This window comes from Schistocerca cancellata, chromosome 1 (assembly GCF_023864275.1).
Source record: "Schistocerca cancellata isolate TAMUIC-IGC-003103 chromosome 1, iqSchCanc2.1, whole genome shotgun sequence".
Taxonomy (NCBI): domain Eukaryota; kingdom Metazoa; phylum Arthropoda; class Insecta; order Orthoptera; family Acrididae; genus Schistocerca; species Schistocerca cancellata.
Window position 1 is genome coordinate 681,842,642 of NC_064626.1, and position 22,840 is coordinate 681,865,481.

The 22,840-nt window shown below is 38.4% G+C and overlaps 1 protein-coding gene across 1 annotated transcript in view; it reads right to left on the reverse strand.

Moving 5' to 3' along the window:
- LOC126094508 (myosin-I heavy chain) overlaps positions 1-22,840 on the reverse strand; it is a 238,625-nt gene that overhangs the window by 190,655 nt on the left and 25,130 nt on the right. Inside the window, exons 6-9 of the mRNA XM_049908960.1 lie at positions 18,191-18,433; positions 6,834-6,959; positions 2,729-2,968; positions 1,972-2,105 (exon numbers count right to left, since the gene is read on the reverse strand). Of these exons, the coding sequence (XP_049764917.1) occupies positions 1,972-2,105; positions 2,729-2,968; positions 6,834-6,959; positions 18,191-18,433 (743 nt within the window). The remainder of the gene's footprint in view (positions 1-1,971; positions 2,106-2,728; positions 2,969-6,833; positions 6,960-18,190; positions 18,434-22,840) is intronic.

Genomic DNA, 22,840 nt, shown 5'->3' on the forward strand with positions numbered 1-22,840 from the left:
ACTCCAAAGTTGACTAAGTGGACCTAATTTTAGATAAATCATCAGCAAAAATATGCCAAGGCTGTCACATGAAAAGAAGCAGGAATCGTCATATCAACAATCAGCTACAGTTATGAGTCAATCAAGGATACAGTTGAGTTTCGGTGAAGCTTGAAGGCCTTGACCTACAGATACAGAGATTTCCCTTTGCTTAAAAAAAAAAAAGTGCTTTTAATTATGACAATAAAACTTTCCCTTTTACCTCTATCATTTTGGATATTATATGCAACATTGGTACTGTAGTATATCGTGACATAAACTGGTGAATCAAAACATTACAACCACCTTTGTAATAGGGTATTCATCCATTTTTGAAACATAACACAGCAGCAGTTCTGGATGGTATGGATTCAGCAAGTCCTAGGTAGGTTTCTGGAAGTATGTGGCACCAGAAGTCTACTTACAAATCACATAATTCCTGTAAATTATGGGTATGTGGTTTGCGGGTGCAGAACTCCTGTCCGATGGCATCCCAGATGTTATCCATCAGGTTAAGATCAGGTGAATTTGGTGGGCAAGACATTATTGTAAGTTCACTACCATGCTCCTCATACCCCCTGGCCTCGTGACACAAACAGTTATCCTGCTGGAAGATGCTCTAGCCATTGGGAAAAAATCAAGCATTAAGAGATGTAGGTGGTTTAAAATTATATTTATGCTGTCATGGTCCTGCTGGAAGATGCTCTTGCCTTCGGGAAAGAAATCAAGCATGAAGAGATGTAAGTGGTCCACAATTATATTTATGTAGTCCACAGCTGTCAAGGTGCCTTCAATTACTAACAAGGATCCTCTGGAAGCCCAGTTGAATGTGCCGCCAAAGCACAATACTGCTCCAACCAGCCTGCATCTGTGGCACAGTATATGCTTTGAGCAACCTTTCACCTGGGTGACAGCATATCGGACACGACCACCAAGCTAGCGCAACAGCTACGACCAAGTGACACATTTCCATTGATCTGTGGTGCAATCTCAATTATCCAATGACCACTGCAATTCTAATAGGCTATATTGTTGGGTCAACATGGGAGCACATAGGTGTTGTCCGTAGCAGAGTCCCACGCTCAGTGATGTACAGTGAACACTGTTCTCTGAAAAACTTGGACATTATATGCAATGCAGCAGCACTGTACTCTGTCATCACAGAATGTGGCGGTTGGTGGTTGCCCTACTGTTAAGCAGAATAGTGACAGATTGCCACCTATTCTGCTTAACAGTAGGGCAGCCACCAACTGCCACATTCTGTGATGATCTGGATGCCCAACACCTTTTCACCTACTCATAATTTCACTGACCTCCAACTACTTTCCATTGATGCTCATGACAGTAGCACAGGAACAGCTTCACCATTCCAAAGTTTCTTGATTACAGGTGCCAAGCCATAAAAATTTGTCCCTTGTCCATATCCTGTGTCCATAAATACACCAGGCAGCATTCTATCTCATAGTGAGCAGTGGTTTTAATGTTTTGACTCATCAATGTATGAATGCTTTATTTCTTGTGACCGAAAAATTAAATATTCAGTTTAATCCTAGTTACAATAATTTCTTGTCTTACATGCCCATGTTAACTTAAAATAGAATCCATACACATCCCAATCTGATATTGCTCATTAAAATATTTTACAGTTTTCTATCTGTTTTTAATATAAATAGTTAATACATGTAGCCTACTATAGAATTGCTGCTTTACTATGAGATAACGAGTATATGGAAAAATGTTATGCTAAAAAAACTAATGTTCTGTTCTGATGAAACTCAGAGAAATGTCTATAAGGATTGAAAAGGAAGAAGATTGTATGAGGACACCTATTATCTGTGCTTACAGTGAAACAAAAGAAAGAATTCTCATATTTCCTGGCCACTACATTAATTAGACAACACACAGAACATTAAATGACCAAACAATAGTATAGGAAGACAATTATTTACACACCATGGATTTGTAGCTTGGAGTACATCAACAAGTGCCTGCAGCTGATGGCGAAATGTGTCACTTACTGTTGGTTTACCCTTACTTGTACCACGAGATGACATTGTACCCATTCTAGTGGCACAACACATTAAATCCTGTTAAAAGAATTGAGAATCTTTCAATGCATGCTGGAAACAGTTATTAATGACAAGAATTGGTGCACCATCATATATGCTGGCAAAATTTTATATAAACTTGCAGAAAAATTAAAATATTGCAGCTATATACGTGTATTTTACAGTAACAATAACATATCTACAGCATTACTTCACTGTAAAATATTAAAAATAGTAATAGTAATAATAATAAACAGTTATTTATTTAATGTCAGAGATGGACGTTATATTATAAAGGTAGTAATAAAGAAATTCTCTGTAGAAAAGCTTTCTCATCTTACAGTAAGTTACAATCTGGTAAGTGGACTGTCCTACTATAACTGTCTCAGAACATCACAAAATGCTTTAAGTTCTACTACTTTTTTGCCCTCTTTGGTAAGACAGTATTTAAGGATTTTTGGTGTTCAAAAGCACATCTGCTATAAAAGCTACTAAGATGAAAATATTTTTTCCATGTAAAGATTCATGACCAAAACAAATATTTCACTATGTACATTCAAAATTTTTAAAGGCCTGCCATCATCAAACTGAGCCTTCTTCAATTACTAATGTCTGATGAGTGTCATCTCTATGTACAAGGAATAAAATAATGCATACTATACCTGATATTTGGTTATCTCCTGTACAAAGTCATTTGTCGAGCGACTCATGAAGTCAAAGAAAACATCCTGCTGGACATCACGGTTCTTGTCAACAAATCCTTCAACACAGTATGTCACACAACCAGCATAATGATGAATACCAAATTCCTTCTCCCATTTTCTTCTATCATCACCTTTCACATAATTTGGATGATTTTCAAATTCAGCATGAAGATTGGTCAAATATGCCAGATCGGATCCCTAGCAAGAAATTCATTAAGAATATATAAAAAAGATTCAGAAAAAAGAACTTAAAGTAAAACAATATTCTACATATTTGTCTCCATCAAAGGTTTCTTCATTCCACTGACTTACTCTAATCTTTTCTCTTCCTTTCCTCCCTCCACTTCCAATTTTTCGTTGTTATTAACTTTTCATTTCCACTAACACTATGAAATTTCTCCCTGTCTTTAGCTCTAATCATTCACATTTATACCATTAAAAATATCCACAAATTTTAATTTGAGCTATTATGATGCACATTACTTCAGTGGTTCCGAACCTCCCTGAGACCAGTGCCACTGAGTGCAAACAGATTTTAGCTAGAGACCCTCCTCACCCCTCTGTCATCAACATTACCACCTTACTAAATTTTAGAATGAAAAAGACTTTTTTGAACACTTTTACTTTAAAAACAACAAAAGGTATATGATATTTATCTTTTGTAGGTTTTTATTAAAAAAGTCAATGAGACAGCTGGTGCTGCTTATTTTTAATGCCATTTTTTTAATAAAGTGATGAAGCAATCATCAGTTCATCACAAGTGTTACCTACAACTCCTTCTCAGAAAAGAAAGCTAACTATCCACAGGAGGGTGGATATTTGTTACAAAACGTGCTTTCCCTCCACTACTCCTCTCCCCATGACACTTGCTTCGCCCATCCTTGCATCGTCATTTAAAATCAACCAAGTCAGCAATTGTGTGCTACAAATTACAGTTTGTAAATTCACGTGATTGCTGAATTACTTACTTCAGAAATGGCTAAAATTTAAGGCTTCACAGGCTGTCAATGTTTCGTGTCTCATGTTTAGTCATAACACTGGGTAACATCACGTTGGGGCTTTGCATGAAAATAGGTGTTTTTAAATTGTTTCTTAGAGCTGTTTACAAATATGGTATCAGATTTCCTTTAACACACACAGTTTTTATATAATTATGTATTTCTGCTTCTGCTAAAATTGGTGAATCACAATGTACAGTGGTCAACATAATACATTAGAGTAATCGAAAACAGCCAGTAGTGATAAAAGCAAGCTCCTAAAAATGACAGTGTGTAGGCAGTTCCAATGTTTTTGCTTCATCTAAAAAACTTACCTTGCTAATTTTGGTGTCAAATTAGGAGACCAAGATAAAATATTCGTGCCACATAAGTGTCATTAAGAAAACAGATCCAGAGGAAGCAGAAGACATTATCTTTTGGAATTCTGATGATATGACGAGAGCAAACAAGCTACATAATGACTGTTATTTTTGCATGGAAAAGGCTGAGGGCCATAACAAAAAAAGAGTATTAAAGGCATTGTATACACAAAGTTGAAATCAGCCACCACATCCGTACCACATGGACTCAGCATTCCCCAAACTAACCCACCTGTAACTCTATGTAATAACCCAATTTTACAGATAGTAATGAAGTTTTGGTGCCCACAGAAGAGCTGAAAGCAGAGCTGCTTATCCAAGGTGAACTAAATGACTTAGTAAGACATCTGGGTTTCTCAAAGGATTTGTCACAAATTTTGGGTTCTCATTTAAAGAAGGGAAGACTGATAGCCCTTGGAACAACACTCTCCCAGTATCAGACAGCAGATGAGGAGTTTCATTAGTAGTTCACTGAAGATGGCTGTCTTGTTTATGGTAATAACATAGAAGGAGTAGTATCAACATGTGGAATCACATACAACAAGAAAGTATGGAGGTTATTTCTTGACGGAACCCAAAAAAATATCAAGGCTGTACTCCTACACATTACCAATAACTGTGGTTCGATACCTGTAATGTACTCTCATGTCTTGAAGGAACACTACAAAACACTGCACTGCATCTTCAGAGCATGAATGGATGGTGCATGGTGATGTAAAGGTTGTAGGAATGCTTCATGGACAACAGAAAGGCTACACAAAATATCTATGCTTCCCTTGCCTATGGGATGGTCAGGGATCTGATTTACATTGGGTTAGAAAGGAATGGGCAGCTAGAACAGATCTGGATCCGGGAGACAAAACTGTTATAAAAGCAAGTTTGTTGAATTGAGAGAAAATTATTCTTCCACCCCTCCACATTACACTCAGGATCACAAAACAATTTTCAAAGGAATTGAATAAAGATGGTGAAAGTCTTAAGTCCACCCATCAGAAATTCTCCTTCCTGTCTGTTGCTAAATTGAAAGAAGGAATCATTGTGGACGACAGATAAGAAATGTAATGACAGACGTATGATTTAAGGATATGATGACTTATGAGGAAAGAATGGCTTGGGTAGGATTCAAGAATTTGATGAAGTACCCAGGCTACAAGAAATTTGTGGAAGATATGAAAAATTTAGGTTGTAATATGAGCTCCAAGCTGCATTTCCTTCAAAGCCATTTCGACTTTTCCCCTGAAAACTTGGGAGATTTTAGTGAAGAAGAAGGGGATCGATTCCACCAGAATATGAGAAAAGGTACAAAGGCATCATCATGGTAAGTGGAATTTTGCATTTTTAGCTGACTATTGCTGTCTATGAAGAGGGACAATGTGGAGTCTCAACACGTAAGGTAATCTCGAAGATCACACTTCTGCAGCAAAAGGAAGTGAGTTTTAAGTCATTAATTGTACATCCTAGACTTTCCATGTGCCAAACCTAATGTTATATATTGACAAACAATGTAATCATTACACAGTTACCTTTAATGATTTCATTTTTAGATAGTTATAGTTACCTTTCTGTGCTTAATTTCCTATACTCATATTAGAGGTTAAGTACCTATCTAAAATGAAATTCTGTAAAATCCTTATGTGATACATGAAATCTGGGTTCAGTTTCATAAACAAGAGGCCACAATGGATAAAAATTGCTCATCAGAAATAAAAGCCTAAACAAAATATGTTGTTGTTGGTGTGATCTTCAGTCCAGAGACTGTAAACAATAATAATAATAATAATAATAATAATAATAATAATAATAACAGTAATAACAACAACAACAACAGTAATAATAATAATAACAACAGAGTGTAAGCCATACATCAGTGTAGTAGCAATTACATAATTACCATTATGCTGTGCTGTCAGTTTATTCATTTATGGTTGCAAAGTGTATAATGAAGAAATTTTTGGTGTATTGTAAGAACTAACTACAACTCAGATAAGGCATTTTTCAGAGATATTTAAACATATGTGATGTATATGTCTGAATGTTACTGTCCACAGATCCACACTGTGTCACACACAATGTTAGTATCAGAAGAAAAGTAATTATTCATAACTTATACAATTAGCATTACAGTCCTACAAATTACTGATAACAGTAATGATCTTTTAAAAATAATACAGTTTCATGACCAAAACGCAATTGAACCCCTTTGTTTTTACTCCTCAAAAAATTTCATTATCCCTCACAGGGTTATTACCCCTGAGTTGAGAACCACTGCTCTACTTCGAATAAAATCCTCGAGCTTTGGATGACCATCTTCACCATCGTCATCAGGAGTTCACTGAACTCCTGACAATGATGGCAGAGATGGTCATCAAAAGCTCGAGGATTTTATTCGAATTGACGCGGCTTGAAAACCGAGAACTTTTTATTCATGTATGCCGTCTCGAAAGACTCTGAGAACACACTGTTCTACTTCTATTGCTTAAATGCACATTGTTTGTCTCTCCTCAAAACATGATGTCAGACATTAATCTGCACAAATGAAAACGATTTTACTGAATTTTTGTCAACAAACAAAACTTAATTTTAAAACACTGTATTATTCTGCAGTATTTTCATGTCTGCAAACACTGATTCAATAGTGTTATTTTCATCACCAGCACAAATATGTAGAATTTTAAATGAACATCACTGGATTTGGTGTATGCTTACCTTTGGCATATGACACTGTTCAGTTAGGAGTTTAAGTATGCACCGTGGTGGTTTCTCAATCAGTTCCAAACAAGACGTATTATCTGTGAACTGAATATGAGCAAATTCGATCCCTTCTTGTTGGTACTGCAACAAAAAAAGACATGTCATATAATAGCTTCCCATGAAAACATAAAATAACTGTGTTATAAAAGCCTAGTGACTATCTGTGCCAGAAGAAATACATATAACAGAGAGAGTGAAGGTATCAACTTACCGTACAGTTGGGGATTTTGAGTGTTTGATATACACATACACAAGACAGAAAATGCTTTTGAGCTTTCACACAATGTCCTTCTTCACAACCAACACACACACACACACACACACACACACACACATACACACACACACACACACACACACACACACAGAGAGAGAGAGAGAGAGAGAGAGAGAGAGAGAGAGAAGGGGGGTGGTAGGGAGAGGGAGGGGGGGGGGGGAGAGAGAGAGAGAGAGAGAGAGAGAGAGAGAGAGAGAGAGAGAGAGAGAATACATCTTTTCCTCCACAGACCCAACACTTTCTCACCATCGCCTTTCTAGACATTGACCTCCATCTTGCCGGAGGTTCCATATGAGCCCACAATCAACAGTAACTCCAGTTTGATAGCTTTCCATCTTTTATATGCAAAAAAGTCTCTGCTACACGCCTGACCACCTGCAGATGGCACATCTGCAGTGATGGGCAATTCATTGTCCAGTATGCTGAAGATCTTATAAAGCCTTTCACACACAAACACTACCCTCCAAATCCAATCAAAATGAGATCTCTAATGCCATATCTATTTACACCCCTATTTACTCCAACAATCCCCATAAAGTAGCTACAAAAGAACACATCCTTCACTACCCAATATGATTACAGAGTGGAAAATTTTAACCACATCCTTCACCAAAAATTCGATTACAGATTGTCATGTCCTGAAATGAGAAACATCCTACTAAAAATATTTCTTACCCCTCTCAAAGCATTACTTTGCCACCCACACAACTTATGAAAAATCCTGATCCACCTTTATGCCATACCTACTTCCAACCCCTTGTCACATGAGACACATCTCCATGGAAGACTCAGTTGCAAAACCTGTCCTATGCACATATCTGGCACATTCTATTCCAGTTATGTCAAAGATGTAGCTTATACTACCAAAGGTACGAGTCCCTGTGAAAGTAGGCACGTCATACAGCACCTACGCAGCAACTCTTGCACAGACTTTTATGTGGGCATGACCACCAACCAGCTGTACTCTCAAACTAATGGTTGCTGCCAAACTATAAGCAACAGAGAAGTAGATCATCCTGTGGCAGGACATGCTGTTGAACACAGTATACTTGACTTCAATGGTGAGCTCTGCTCCTTCCTCCCTCCATTTCCCTCAAAACACATTTCTCTGATTTGCATATACGAGAATGTCCTTACAACACATACTTCGACCCCATGATCTTCCTGGCCTTAGCTGCCAGCAGGTCTATCCCATACCCAACTCTTAGCTTTCTACATGCCCACCAACTTCACTCGTGTTACACCCAACCGTCCCCTCTTCGTGTGTTCTACCCCTTTCCCTCACTCCTAATCCACTCCTCCACTTCACTACACACTGCTGGTCCTGCCTATCCCTGGGCAGGCTCCCCAGTCCCAAATTCCTATTCTGCCTCTCTCCCAGCTGTCAGTCACCCTTCCCTCTACACTTCTCTCCCCCTTCTTGCCTTCTTTCTCCACTCATCACCTGTACTCTACACAACCTCTCACCTCACAAGGAAACATCAACTTAACCTCACATTTTACAGAGAAAAAAAACACATTTGTAAGATATCAGTCCCTCCAATGTAGCCTGCCATGTACCCATCATTCGCCTAAAGGGATTGGCAACGCGTCAGACACTAAGGTGTCGTGGGTTGCATACGTACAAGGCATTACCTCCCCAAACTGCATTGATCACAACAAGGAAGACAGACAGCAGATGGCAGGACAAGAGCCACCAGGGGTCCTCTGTGCCAAGAACCTATTTCCTCCACTGTGTCACATGTGTGGAGCTGGATCGGCATGAATTCCTCCATGCCCTGACTGTTTAGGGCAGCACAAGTCAATATAGTGGCAGTCTGCTCCACTGGAGCTCTGGGCCAATTTATGTGCTGGCTCTTAGCAACCCATCAGTAAGAGCCTGGTTGGAAGCCACCGTAGAGGGGCTTACGACTTTCCAGCAATATCCAGAGGCATACCTGTCCACCAACTACACATAATGCTCAACCTCAATTGTTAGGGATTATCAGTAGCATAGTCTTCACATCTCACTACATTTATTCACTGTGTGTTCCAGGTGTATGCCTGTTAGTATCTGAGAAGCAGTATTATTTTTCATTCAGTAAAGTTTCCCCTTGTTCTTGTTTACTTGGTCTTATTATTTCTTATCAAGCATTTCCCCATGGGAGATATAACAGAGCCCACATGAAAATTTGGGCTATAATTCCATTAGTATACAGTTGTAGCATGAACATATTGATTTTAAACATGAAACAATGGCAAATCCAGGACGGAATGTAACAAAATTATGAAAAGAGAAGTCCTACTCATCATACAGCGGAGATGCTGAGTTGCAGATATGCACAATAAAGAGACTGTCAGAAAGTGAGCTTTTGGCGAACAAGGCACGGCCTTCATTGAAAATCGATAATGTACACACCCACACACTCCCACAAACACAACTCACACACATGACCACAGTCTCTGGTAGCTGAAGCCAGACAGTGGGAGGTGGGAAAAGGGGGGGGGGGGGGTAGTGGAAGAGGAGAGAAGTAAAAAACTATGAATCGGACTGGAGTAGGTACTGGTGGGAGGATGTATGGGACAGCTCTTGTATCTGGATATTACAGGGATATGAGCCACAAGGCAAGGGGTTGGGAGCAGGGGTTGTATAGGGCTGGATGAGGATATTGTGTAGGTTCGGTGGGCAGAGGAATACCGCTGTGGGAGGGATGGGAAGGATAGTGGATAGCACATTTCTCATTTCAGGGCATGATAAGAGCTAGTCGAAACCCTAGTGGAGAATGTAATTCAGTTGCTCCAATTATGTGTGGTACTGCGTCACGAGGAGAGTGTTCTTCTGTGGCCATACAGTGGGACTTTGGGAGGTGGTAGGTGACTAGAAAGATAAGGCATGGGAAATCTGTTTTTGTACAAGGTTTGATGGGTAATTAGGGTTTGTGAAGGCCTCAGTGAGACCCTTGGTATATTTTGAGAGACACTGCTCATCACTACAGATGGGACAGCCACAGATGGCTAGGTTGTATGGAAGGAAGTTGTGGGTATGTAAAGAATGACAGCTGTCGAAGTGGAGGTATTGTTTGCGGTTGGTGGGTCTGATATGGCCAGATGTACTGATATAGCCATCTTTAAGGTTGAGGTCAACATTGAAGGAGATGGCTTGTTGGGTTGAGTAGGACAAGGTGAAGCGAATGGGAAAGAAATTGAGGTTCTGGAGGAAATTGGATAGGGTGTCCTCATCCTCAATCCAGATCATAAAGATGTCATCACTGCCTCCCTGCCTGACTCAGTTCACTCCTCCATCCAACCATGATCCACCCCCACTGACCCTAAATCATCCCCTGTTAGCTTTCCTGAATTTCTTAACCTCTAACCTTACTTCACTATCATTCCCCAAATCCCACAACATGCAAACTAACCTGACATCCACAGCAAGAACTGTAATCTATCACCTAAAAACTGCTCCCGATCTTATAATCCTACCTGCTGACAAAGGCTCCACCACTGTTGTCTTGAACCGCATGGATTACCTGGCAGAAGGACTCTGCCAGCTGTCTGATTCATCCACCAACAAACCCTGCCACAGTCACCTCATTCCAGAAATTCAGCAGGATCTACAGTCTTTCCTCAAATCATTGGGCCCATCCCAGAACCTTTCCCCGGAGTCCATCTCTCTCCTCACCCCTCTCGATCTCTGCTCTCCTACCTCCTACATGCTTTCTTCAAGTCCATAAACCCAACCACCCAGGATTCCCCATTGTGGCTGGTTACTGTGTTCCCACTGAGAGAATCTCTGCTCTTGTAGACCAACACCTTTAGCCTATTACTCACAACCTATGCTTGTACATAAAATATACCAACCATTTCCTTTACTGATTCTCCAAAGTTCCTGCTCCTTTACCACATGGTGCCCTGCTCATCACTGTTGATGCTACCTTCCTTTACACTAACATCCCTAATGCCCACGGCCTTACCGCTATTGAACGCTACTTTCCCAATGCCCGATGGCTTCCAAACCAACAACCTCCTTCCCAGTCGCCATGAACAACTATATCCTCAACCACAATTATTTCTCCTTTGAAGGAATTACCTACAAACAAATCTGGGGTATGGCTATGGGCACTCACATGGCACCATCCTATGCCACCCTATTCATGGGCCGTCTAGAGGAATCCATCCTAAACACCCAGAATCCCAAACTCCTCATCAGGTTCAGATTCACTGATGACATCTTCGTGATCTGTATCAAGGGTGAGGACTCCCTAACCACATTCCTCCAGAACCTCAACACATTCTCACCCATTCACTTCACCTGATCCTACTCAACCGATCAAGTCACCTTCCTAGACGTTGACCTCCACCTCAAAGATGGTTACATCTATACCTCTGTCCATATCAAACCTACCAACCACCACCAATATCTCAACTTCGACAGCTGCCACCCATTCCATACCAAAAGTCCCTTCCATACAACCTAGCCACCTGTGGCAGTCGTATCTGTAGTGATGAGCAGTCCCCCTCGAAATATACTGAGAACCTCACTGAGGCCTTGACAGACTGTAATTACCCTCCCAATCTTGGATAAAAGCAGATCTCCCATGCCATATCTTTCCTGTCACCCAACACCTCCCAAAAGTTCAACTGTCTGGCCACAGTGGAGCATTCCCCTCACATCTCAGTACCACCCAGGACTGGAGCAACTGAATTACAATCTCCGCCAGGGTTTCGACTACCTCTTGTCATGCCCTGAAATGAGAAATGTCCTACCCACTATCCTTCCCATCTCTCACAGTGGTATTCCACTGCCCACCGAACTTACACAATATCCTCATCAAACCCTACACAAACCATTGCCTAATGTCTCATATCCCTGTAACAGGTCTAGATGCAAGACCTGCCCCATACATCCTCCCACCGACACCTACTCCAGTTTGGCCACAAACATCACGTTTCCCATCAAAGGCAGGGCTACCTGTGAAACCAGTCATGTAATCTACAAGCTAACCTGCAACCACTGTGTTGCATTCTAAGTGGGCATGACAACCAACGAGCTGTCTTTTCACATGAATGGTCACCGACAAACTGGCTAAGAAACAGATGGGCCACTCCGCAGCTGTGCACACCACCCAACATGAAGTTCTTCATTTTAATGACTGCTTCACATCCTGTGGCATCTGGATCCTCCCCACCAACAGCAACTTTTCTGAATTGCACATGTGGAAATTCTCCTTGCAATATATCCTACGTTCCCACAACCCTCCTGGTCTCGACCTTCGTTAGTCATTGTCTTACCCATCTAGCCCCTTCCCTGCTTCCATTCCAGCACTACACAGACCTCTATTCCACCAACACATGCTCAGTCTTTTACTTCTCTCCTTTTCCATTACCCTCTCCCCGCTTGCCCTCCATCTAACCTCCCAACTGTACCTAGCTACCATACCCTCTCTCCACTTTGTCCCTGTATGCTCCCACAAGCAGCACTTTATCATTCCCCACCTCTACCCTGCTATCCCTACCCCTCCTCCACCATACCCCCACCACCCGGTTGCCTCTCCCATCATACACTGCTGCTCGCCGTCTGGCTTGTGTGTGTGTGTGTGTGTGTGTGAGAGAGAGAGAGAGAGAGAGAGAGAGAGAGAGAGAGAGAGAGAGAATCATATTTATGTTAGATTTAACATGATAAACTGTACAATTAAGTGAGTAAGAGGTTCATGAAATAATGTTTCAGCACTGGTAACCCACTTTGTCCATTGTGTGAAAATGCACAGTTTCTAAAGTGTACCTTGTGCCAGAGACCTCTTTCCTTTAAACATTTTTATCTTGCAATTCATAAATAAAGTGTGAATGATGAAACAAATGAGTGTGTCATAAGCACTGTTTAATTATTAACATCACTGTTGTGTATTATTTTCTTTGCACTTTAAGGCTGACACTGTTAAGTTGAAAGTATTTCACTTCATTCCAATATAATTCTTCCGCTGCTTAGATTTATTCATTTTGATTTTGAGGCATATATACATAGCTTCATAATATCAATACAAGAGTCTTGTTAAAAAATACTGAATGTAAAAGGGCATCTGGTTGATGTATTACGTATTCATATCACCTATCTATTTTTCACGTAGAATAACAAGTGTTCTTAAACAAGATTTTAAAACACATTGGGCCTTTTTTTTAACATCCAGTGAATAGGAGAGCTCTGTTTGTCATTCCCCTGAACAGTACTTCATGCTCAGTCATTACGCAGTGGCAGTGGGGCGTAGCGAGTGAGAAGCAACTAGTGCGTGTGAAGTATAAAAACTGTACATTCAGAAGGTCATTATTGGGTACTATTAGAAATATGGCTCAAATTATTACATAGGATCAATTTCTGGGGTGAATATCTCGCAATTGCATCATCCACAGGGAAATCACCCATGGGATGCAGGAGTTTCATCGTGTATAATTTAAGGCTGGGGTACTATGGTAACTGTTTCAGGGTTGATGGGACACATATGTCTTACTAATGTAGTATACAGTTTTCAACATTGAGACATCTCTGTTCCATACCTGCCTACTGTTAACAGCTAGTGAGAAGCTTTCCAAGCTCGGAGAAAAATACTATGCACCATTGGGCTGAACATAAAGATTGCTGTGAGTAATCATTTGTGTGTTTCCACCTGGCATAGTGAACCTGCTTCATGAAAATCGAATCAAATCATCACTACCTCTGTTCCAAGAATGTCTGATGTGATCATCGCATGTAAATTGTCTTAATACATGATTTATTTTTGCTCTTGAAAGGGGAGAAATGCATATTCATATCATGAAAAGGTTTGATTTTAGGTTAAGAATTTCATAAGCCAAATGTGGAAAAAATATGTGGAACACCAGAGAAAATGAACAGTGTAAACTTACTAAATGTTCTATGAAAGGAGTTTTTAACTTTTTAACACCAAAAATGCTTTTTTTTGTATTATGTAGTAAGTTTACAGTGTTCATTTTGCCCACTGTTTCACATATATTTTCTGCAATTGGCTTAAAAAATTCATAACCTAACATCAAACCTTTCAAGACAGGAATATACACTTCACTTCATTCAAGAGCAAAAATAAGTCATGTATTAAGACAAGTTACACCTGATAATGAACCCACAGGGTCTGAAATGCATCATGCATTTAATAAAACATGAAAATTTGTGACTGAAGGTGTATTTTTAATTCATACATCCAGTGTATAGAATACAGTCACTTTTGCAGCTGCAAATTATGGATAACATTAAAAATCAAAGAATATGTTATGATACATTATTACACTTCTCAGTAATTTTGCTGGTATGGACATAATTTGCAGTTAGGCTTTGTCCTGAGTAAGTGACACAAGTGATTGACAACATGGGACAGCTTCAGGTGACAAAACACAACTGCAGATAGCTACAGAAGTTTCACAGATTGGTGACATCCATTTCCCTGCTTCTTGTATGCTGCAATGGATGATGTTTACATTCAAATGTGTTTGAATCTTGTCACTGCAACACATGTGACAGTGACAGCGACAGCTAGGAGTCTCCTCAGAGAAATGTTGGAGTGAATGCGCCAGCTGTTATGAAATACTTATCAACCTCTTTTAAGAAAACTATTCAATGAAAAAATTTGATACTTTCTCATCTTACAACTTGATATCTTCACTTGATTAAGGAAATTTCTTTTTGTTAATTGTGTGCTGCAGGGAAATAAGTAAGCAACTGCACTTAAATTAAGAGTTTGCAGAGAGAAAAAAACATTGTACAGACTTTGCATGCAGCTCATTTTAAGTCATACATATATGCATATGAAATGTTGCCCATATATCAAAATTGTATTTAAAGTTGAGAACAGCATGTTCTTTCTCTCAGTTCTTTTGGATTGTATGTGTGGTGGATGGGTAGTGTGCCCTATTTCATTTCTGCACATCACAAATCACTTGGTTGTAAAAATTGTTATATTTCATAAATGGTTAAAGATACTGAAATGAAATATTTCAGAAATGACAGCATGTAAAGAGGATGTGTTTTGTCATCTGATTAACACTTAAAACATTATGGTCAAATGTTTGAGCAGAGGAAAACCAAGCCTCACTATAAATTATACAATTAGTTGTTTCCAAATTTTCAGACCAAACAAAGAGTGAGAAACAGACAAATAGGTTATCAAAGTAACCATCATGAGATCTAATTTTGCACGACAATTCACATTACTAACAAAGACACTACTAGCACACCATGGAGATCTCATGGAGAAAGGCATTCATTTTTCCTTCTTACTTTATTAGTAATTCTTCTGCACTATCGGCAACTGGAAGTTTGTGGCCATATAAGAAAGTGATAGCCAAATGTATCTCTACTCATCCACAGATATTCTAAGAATCTGTTTAGTGATCTTTGTATTTGATGATATAAATTATGAAATTCTCCATGAAGATTGCTCCCTTTGTAAATTTCTTACACAGCACTCATGTATTGCCTTATTTTCTAAGTAAAGCTAATTTTGTTACCTAATTCTTGAGCTACAATATTCTACTGTTTATGGGTGCTGTTTTACAGAAACAGCTTGTCGCTATAGCAGCCTTGTTGTAGTGGGAGTTTGTCACTTGCAGATAGCATACCTGAGCGTATCACACAATGCTACCACTTGTAACTGGAGGGTAACATTTCATATGTTGTGTACTGTTGGTCGCTTCTATCACTTACAAGGGACATGGTCTTAGTGGGATGTACATGCCCTGGCAATCTTCGTACAATGTGAAAAACATTGGTCTATGGTGTGCCAGAGTCCTCTTCAAATTTTATGTTGAAAATTTGTATGTGATATTTCATGTTTCTCATTGTCGTGAGAATAAATGTGTTTTGGTACTGATTTGTGCTGTTGGTCGCTTCTGTCACTTACAAGAGAGATGCCTTTACACACAGAATCCTACAGAAAATAAAAAAATGGACCTAGTTAGGTTCATGAGACACATGCGTACCACCTCACCAATTTTCAAAACTTCATCTTAAAATTTTGTTGTTGATGAAAGTGTAATATTTTCCACAACAGAAAACAATTTTTTACCTTTTATTTATCAAATATGTGTAAAATGACTTTTAGCTACCAAAGTGTTAAGTAGTTTAGGTAGATGAAAGAATATTACTTAGAGGAATGAAGATAAGTTTCTGATAGGATATCTTTCATTTTGGGTCAAAGCCATGATGAAGGATGTGGTTACATTTTTCAAGGCTTAGTTGCTACCAGATAATGAGAGGAATATCAGCAGTAGGCTGGTTTATCATGACATTCAATTTGTTGGTGTGATATTCCATTGCTCACCCAACCTACACAGTATCCTTGACCATCCTTATGCCATCCTTTCTCCCAATCCCACATACCATTCCCCTGTACACAACACAGGTGTAAGTTTTGTCCCAGACACTCACCGACAACATCCCACTGTATTCAAATCACAAGGAATTCCCATCCAGTTGCATCACATTTGCATGCAGCCACATCACACTGAGGATAAGTAATAGAACTGGCCTGTGCATAAGCAAATGGTTTGGTCAGGAGAGGAGATAATGGTGGTGCTGGGTAGTGATCGAAGTTTCATTAGAACAACTACCACAGGGTATGTGAATGCTGAACTCACTGAGTTGCCTCTTTGGACACATATTCAGTAAAATTTGACGTCACATGACTGACTAATACGTACTCTGATTGCACTTACTGCACTTGGTGAGTACAATACCGTGATGTATATGACTGATATAGCAATAACAACACTTAAAAGTGTTCTGGCTGGCAGCCACTAGGCATCTGAGATGGCCACTTTTTCGGAACAAAGTGATGGATTCACCCAATATCTAGAGCAAGAGTGAGTCTTCTGCACACAGGCCATCTTATCCTGTGTGAACTCCACCAGCAGCACCGTAATTAATGTGTGCGTCTGTATATGGATATGGCAACTAACCAGCTGTTTACTTGCATAAATGGCAGTTGCCAAACTGTAGCTAACTGCTAACTGTTCACATGGTTACTGGTACACTGCAATACCAGTGAATACACAACAGCTACTTCAATACCTGTCCCTTCGGGTTGCTCTTTGCTTTATAACATCAACTCCTCTGAACTGCACAAGGGAGGGCACAGGTGGGATCGAGGGAGAGGGCCCGAACGTCACTGCGGTATTCATATTTTCGATTCTCATAATCCACCTGACTTGAACATCTCTACCATCACCTACCCCTTAAGTATCACCTAGCCCTCTTCTGTCATTTTCCACCACATTATTCCGTCTTGTCAACATTATACTCTCCCCCACCCCTCCCTTCTCTCTCTCTCTCTCTCTCTCTCTCTCTCTCTCTCTTATATAAATGATTGAAGAAATCAACAGAGTGGCTAAATCTACATTACAGTATGGGAACCATTGAACGTGAGGAAGAAGACTAATGATGTTCTGAATGAGTTATCCAGCTTTTTGACTTCCACTGCTAAAGATCCATTCCCAACAGTCAAATAAAATCTCTTATCACCAAATTACCACACTCTGGACAGACCAAGTAATCATTTTCTGCATTTCACATAAAAACTTAGCACATACTTAATGAATTTCCTTCTGCTGTGAAATAACACAGTGAAACTTATTTACAAACCATGAACATGAAAAGAAGCAAGGATACATGGGGAAATATGAGTGTGACACTTGGGAGTCAGGATCTTGACTAGTTACAAATAATTATTACTAACTACATAAGAGTTCTGCACATTGTACCTAGCATTACTTTGATTCTACTACAAATCAAACAACAGTGATTAATCTTTCAATATGTTATGCCAAGACAATAGATGGACTACCCCAAGGGCTAGCAAATAGGTTACGTACAAAGGCAGAAAAATGGAGAATGTGTTAATTGGTTAAATCCATAATAGCATAGCTTATTCCAATGACAACTTTAATTTAAGGAAATATTTTAAATTTTTGTCTGGTAAAAAAGTTCTTTGGTGTACAGTATATTACTAGGAACTATTATATAATGTTGACTTATAGTATACCTCTCAAAACTTACAATCTCTTGTTCCAAGGCAAAAACATAGTGATTGAAGAATTTGTGAAGTTTTTCATTTGTATAATTGATGCACAGCTGTTCAAATGAATTCACGGTGAAGTTCTCAAAACCAAAAATATCGAGGACACCAAGGAAGCGGGAAGAATCCTGCCCAGGATTGGTACATGTATTTATGTGAGAGACTAGCCACGCAAATGTCCGAGAGTAAAGAGCCTTTGCCATGGCATGTCTGTTCTCCTTTGCCTGCAATAACAACAAAAACATCATAAATGAGCTTACAAACATATAAATTAATAATCAGTGTCAGACAGAAAAAAACAAACCATTGTAAGGAGTAACCAAAAATGTCAATGTTCACAATAGCTGTTAAGGAAATTGTATTAAATAAAATTAAAATTATGAGGATTTTAGGAGTAACATATCAAATACTGAAGAATGTTAGAATATTTTTAAAACCCGGGAAAGCCTAATGCTCTATCGTATGGCAGTTGAGAGGGAGGGTGACAGGGCAGTGAAAGGATTTTGATACAATGACAGAACATAAGGAAAGTGAAATGCCTAATGCTGCGAAAAGGAAAAAAAAAGAAAATATTATTCAAAATATTCGTCAATATGAGAATTCCTGTAACTTTGGGATGAAGCACATCACATATGTATTTTCTAATGGAACTTCTTAACTTTTATCTGTTGGCGATGTCTATTGGATCAAGGCATTACACATGAAGGGTGTGTAACATAAAAATACAAGATCTTTTAATCAACAACATGAAGATCGAAAAAAGAGGGATGCACACCTACCCATGTGTGAGAGATAACAAAGAGCATGAACAGGTTCTAATTCAAAACATGGTTAAAAAAGATAAGCATAAAAAGGGAAGGGCAAACACAGAAGTCATAATTTTTTTAACACTGTTGTCTTTTCTCCCTGGCAGAATTAATTAATTCATGCAATTCTAGCAAGACTTCAAGTGCATGTTTGTCATATACCAAATTTTAGTGTGTAATAAGTTATCTTTTGCTTCCCGTGTTTTTTTATTTATTTTTACAAAACACTCTTCTTTTTGTGACATGGAATAGTATTAACAATATTTTCAGTTATCATTTGTTATTTTCATTTTACTTGCTTTTCAATTTTCATATAAAATTTTACTCATACGATCTTATTATATACTTTTTAATCTGTCTTTCTTCATCCTTTCTTTTACTTGCTTTTAAAGCAATCTTACACACTTTTATCTCAATTGCTTGTGAGCAAGGTTTGTAAATGGAGTATAAAGTTCTCCATCTTTTAAAATGTATGACACCTTGTTCTTCAAGTCAGTGAATGTTAGCTAGAAAACAGAATACATTACACAATGTAAATCCTCTATGTAAATTTCTGAACAGATTTAAATTTTGTTTCAGATTTTAATTGAGAATCCATCTTCCAATCCACATTTTCCCATCCATACTAGATTTTCTGGTACTTTCCCTCCTTTTTTGATCTTGTTTGCACTCTTCTTCAACTGTTACCTCATCTTAGTTTTAATCTTTCTACTTTATTTTTCGTTTCCTGTGTTTTTTTATTTATTTTACTAAACACTTTACTTTTTGTGACATGGAATAGTATTAACAATATTTTCAGTTATCATTTGTTATTTTCATTTTACACATTTCATTTTATCTCTTACTGTACATCGTAAGACAACTGGAGTACTGTAAGTTCTTTTCTTTTTTAGGATTTTGTCCTCAGTCGACAAATACAGAACCTTATAGGATCTCTTTGTTGTCCATCTGTCTGTCTGTCTGTCTGTCTGTCTGACTGTTAAAAACCCCTTTTCTAAGAAACAGGTAGACACATCAAGTTGAAATTTATGACACGTACTAAGGCCTTCCTGGTATAAAAATTGAAGCTTTTAAGTCAATTTAGTCAAAATATATAGCCATTTATGTCCCTATTTTGATACTCATAAAATCACTCATCAAAACCTACATTGTACTTTCCGTTGGCCTAGAATCATGAAATTTGGCACGAAGCAAAGTTGCACAGTACAACCAAAGGAAAAAATCCAGAAATTCCGAAATGTCCAATAAAGTCATTTCTTGCCTGGTGTTTAACTTTTACCACGCTGTCTGCAGAATAGTCTGTGAATATTTGTTTCATATATAACTTGAAACCCCATATCTAAGTGCAGCAATTGCTCCTGGGTATCTGATGATGGATAAAGTCTGAAATGCATCATCAGCAATTGTCATTCCTTGCCTGATTTTCTACTTTCACCAGTGCGACCCAGTCAGCCTGAATGCACAACTACTGATTATTATAATAATGGCCACCTGCGTGACTTTGTCACATTTACATTAATGAAATTAAAATATTGTTGAAAATCAAGGACTTCCTGAGACCGACATCTTGCCAGTATCAATGTCAAAAAAGGCAAAAATGGTCGATATTCTTGATTTCCAGCATGTATGAAATGTTTATATATGTAATTAAGTATGTACGGAATCGTCATGTGCAAGTCCTTCTTGCACCTGGCCAAATTTTTCCTAACAAAGACACTTGGCAACATTTTTCCACAACTGTCACTCTTAGTACATGCAGCTTTAAGAGGTATGAGTTTTCCATGTTAGAGGAGTCTCTGAAATTTCATTATGTGGCAGGCTTTAACTGCCGTGGACCCATATTACACTAAAAAATAACTTTGTGAAAAATGTTATAAAAATATTTTATAAAATATTTTTAATATACTGAGGTACTTTTATGTTAACTTTTGTAAATGCTGTAGTTTTGACCTAGCTTTTATGACAGATTTGTCAAACGTCTTAAGCAGTATAATACAGGCCTTACCGCATGTCATTGTAGTTAGCGCCATTCAGAGTTTGATCCTTCTCTTAAATTTTCACAAATATTCAATCCTTGACAGTCAAAAAGTTAATGTCCATAACTTTCATAATTGATACCTGTGCCTTGAACAATAATTATGCTGTGATTATGGGTGATTCAGCTTAATTGGTTCTTTCTTGATCCCTGGCTCATTATGTTGCACTTGGTACTTATCTCTGCCTCAATTTGATCAAGAAAGTGCTTCTTTTTCATATACATAACTGTTCAAGTGCTCCTGTGCCAATGCCTGTTGCACACACTGAGTAAGTGACTGATCACTGTAGTTTGGCCATTTGTGTATTTTGTCTCACTCCAAATTTCAATTTTAAATTTTATATGCTGCACTTTGCTATATGTATTCAGTCCCCAACTTATCTTGCAACTTTAGATTTCTCTGAAACTGAGTTTGATAACATTTTCGCTTTGCTTTGCAGTCTCTGCCATTCTTTAATATCCTATCATCAACATTCTTTATAATGCTTTCAAAACAGAACAATGGATCTGGAAATTCATGTCTGAGTGTCATTTGCTGTTGCTGTTGGCCAAATCAATTAATTACAAATCATTTTACGTATCCATTGAAATTTACAGTTCTCATTGTCTACTTTGAAAGAAGAAGAGGCTTTAGTACAAAATACATAACATGCCAAAATCAAAACTGAAAAGTTCAAGCATTTCATAGAGGCAGATCTGGACCACAGTGAAACTGCTGCTGAAATCAGACGTGTATTTGCGGGCACACACTCATATTCATGACACTGAATATATAGCTTCCAGAACCTACTAAACAATTCTTTTGATCAGGAGACAGGAATAGGTAATAATAATAATAATAATAATAATAATACTAAAAAAAAAGTAAAACATTGGTGTATAGATTCTGAATGACTGGGCAAGTCACTTACATCAAATGAAATAATAAGGCCATTAACAAAGGAATAAAAGCTATGATCTAAACTACGAAGTGTTACTGACAAGCTAAAAGTAATAACTATATAAAGATAAGAGACTAACATATAAGACCTACAGGTTGCAAATGACAAAACTACAAAAAGAAGTTGACAGAAGGATTTGGAGAGGACAGAGATTAAACAAGAAGTTACCAGATATTCCAGAAAAATTTATAACAAAAATAAAATATGTACACAATAAAATATAAAAATGAAATTATTTAATTGTATGAATATAATAGAGGGAAACATTCCACGTGGGAAAAATATATCTAAAAACAAAGATGATGTACCTTACCAAACAAAAGCGTTGGCATGTTGATAAACACACAAACAAACACAAACACACACACAAATTTCAAGCTTTCGCAACCAATGGTTGCTTCATCAGGAAAGAGGGAAGGAGAGGGAAAGACGAAAGGATGTGGGTTTTAAGGGAGAGGGTAAGGAGTCATTCCAATCCCGGGAGCAGAAAGACTTACCTTAGGGGGGAAAAAGGACAGGTATACACTCGCACACACACACATATCCATCCGCACATATACAGACACCTTTGTCACAGATTAGATAGGCAAGAGTAAGAGATTGCTATATTTAAAACGTAAAGGAGTCTGGTGTAGAGTAGGATTGCACCCAGAAACAAGGACTTTCAATGTTAGACCTTTTGGAGTAACTCCAAGGGACAAGCAGGTTTCAAGAAACAGAATGTGGGACCTTAGTTTTGACTGTACAAAGGCATCTTTTCAAAAAGAATGGATGTAATAAGAGATGGGATTCATCATGGCAAGAGAGGACAGTTTGGAGGGTTAGAAATCGTGGGAGTGGCAAAAAAAT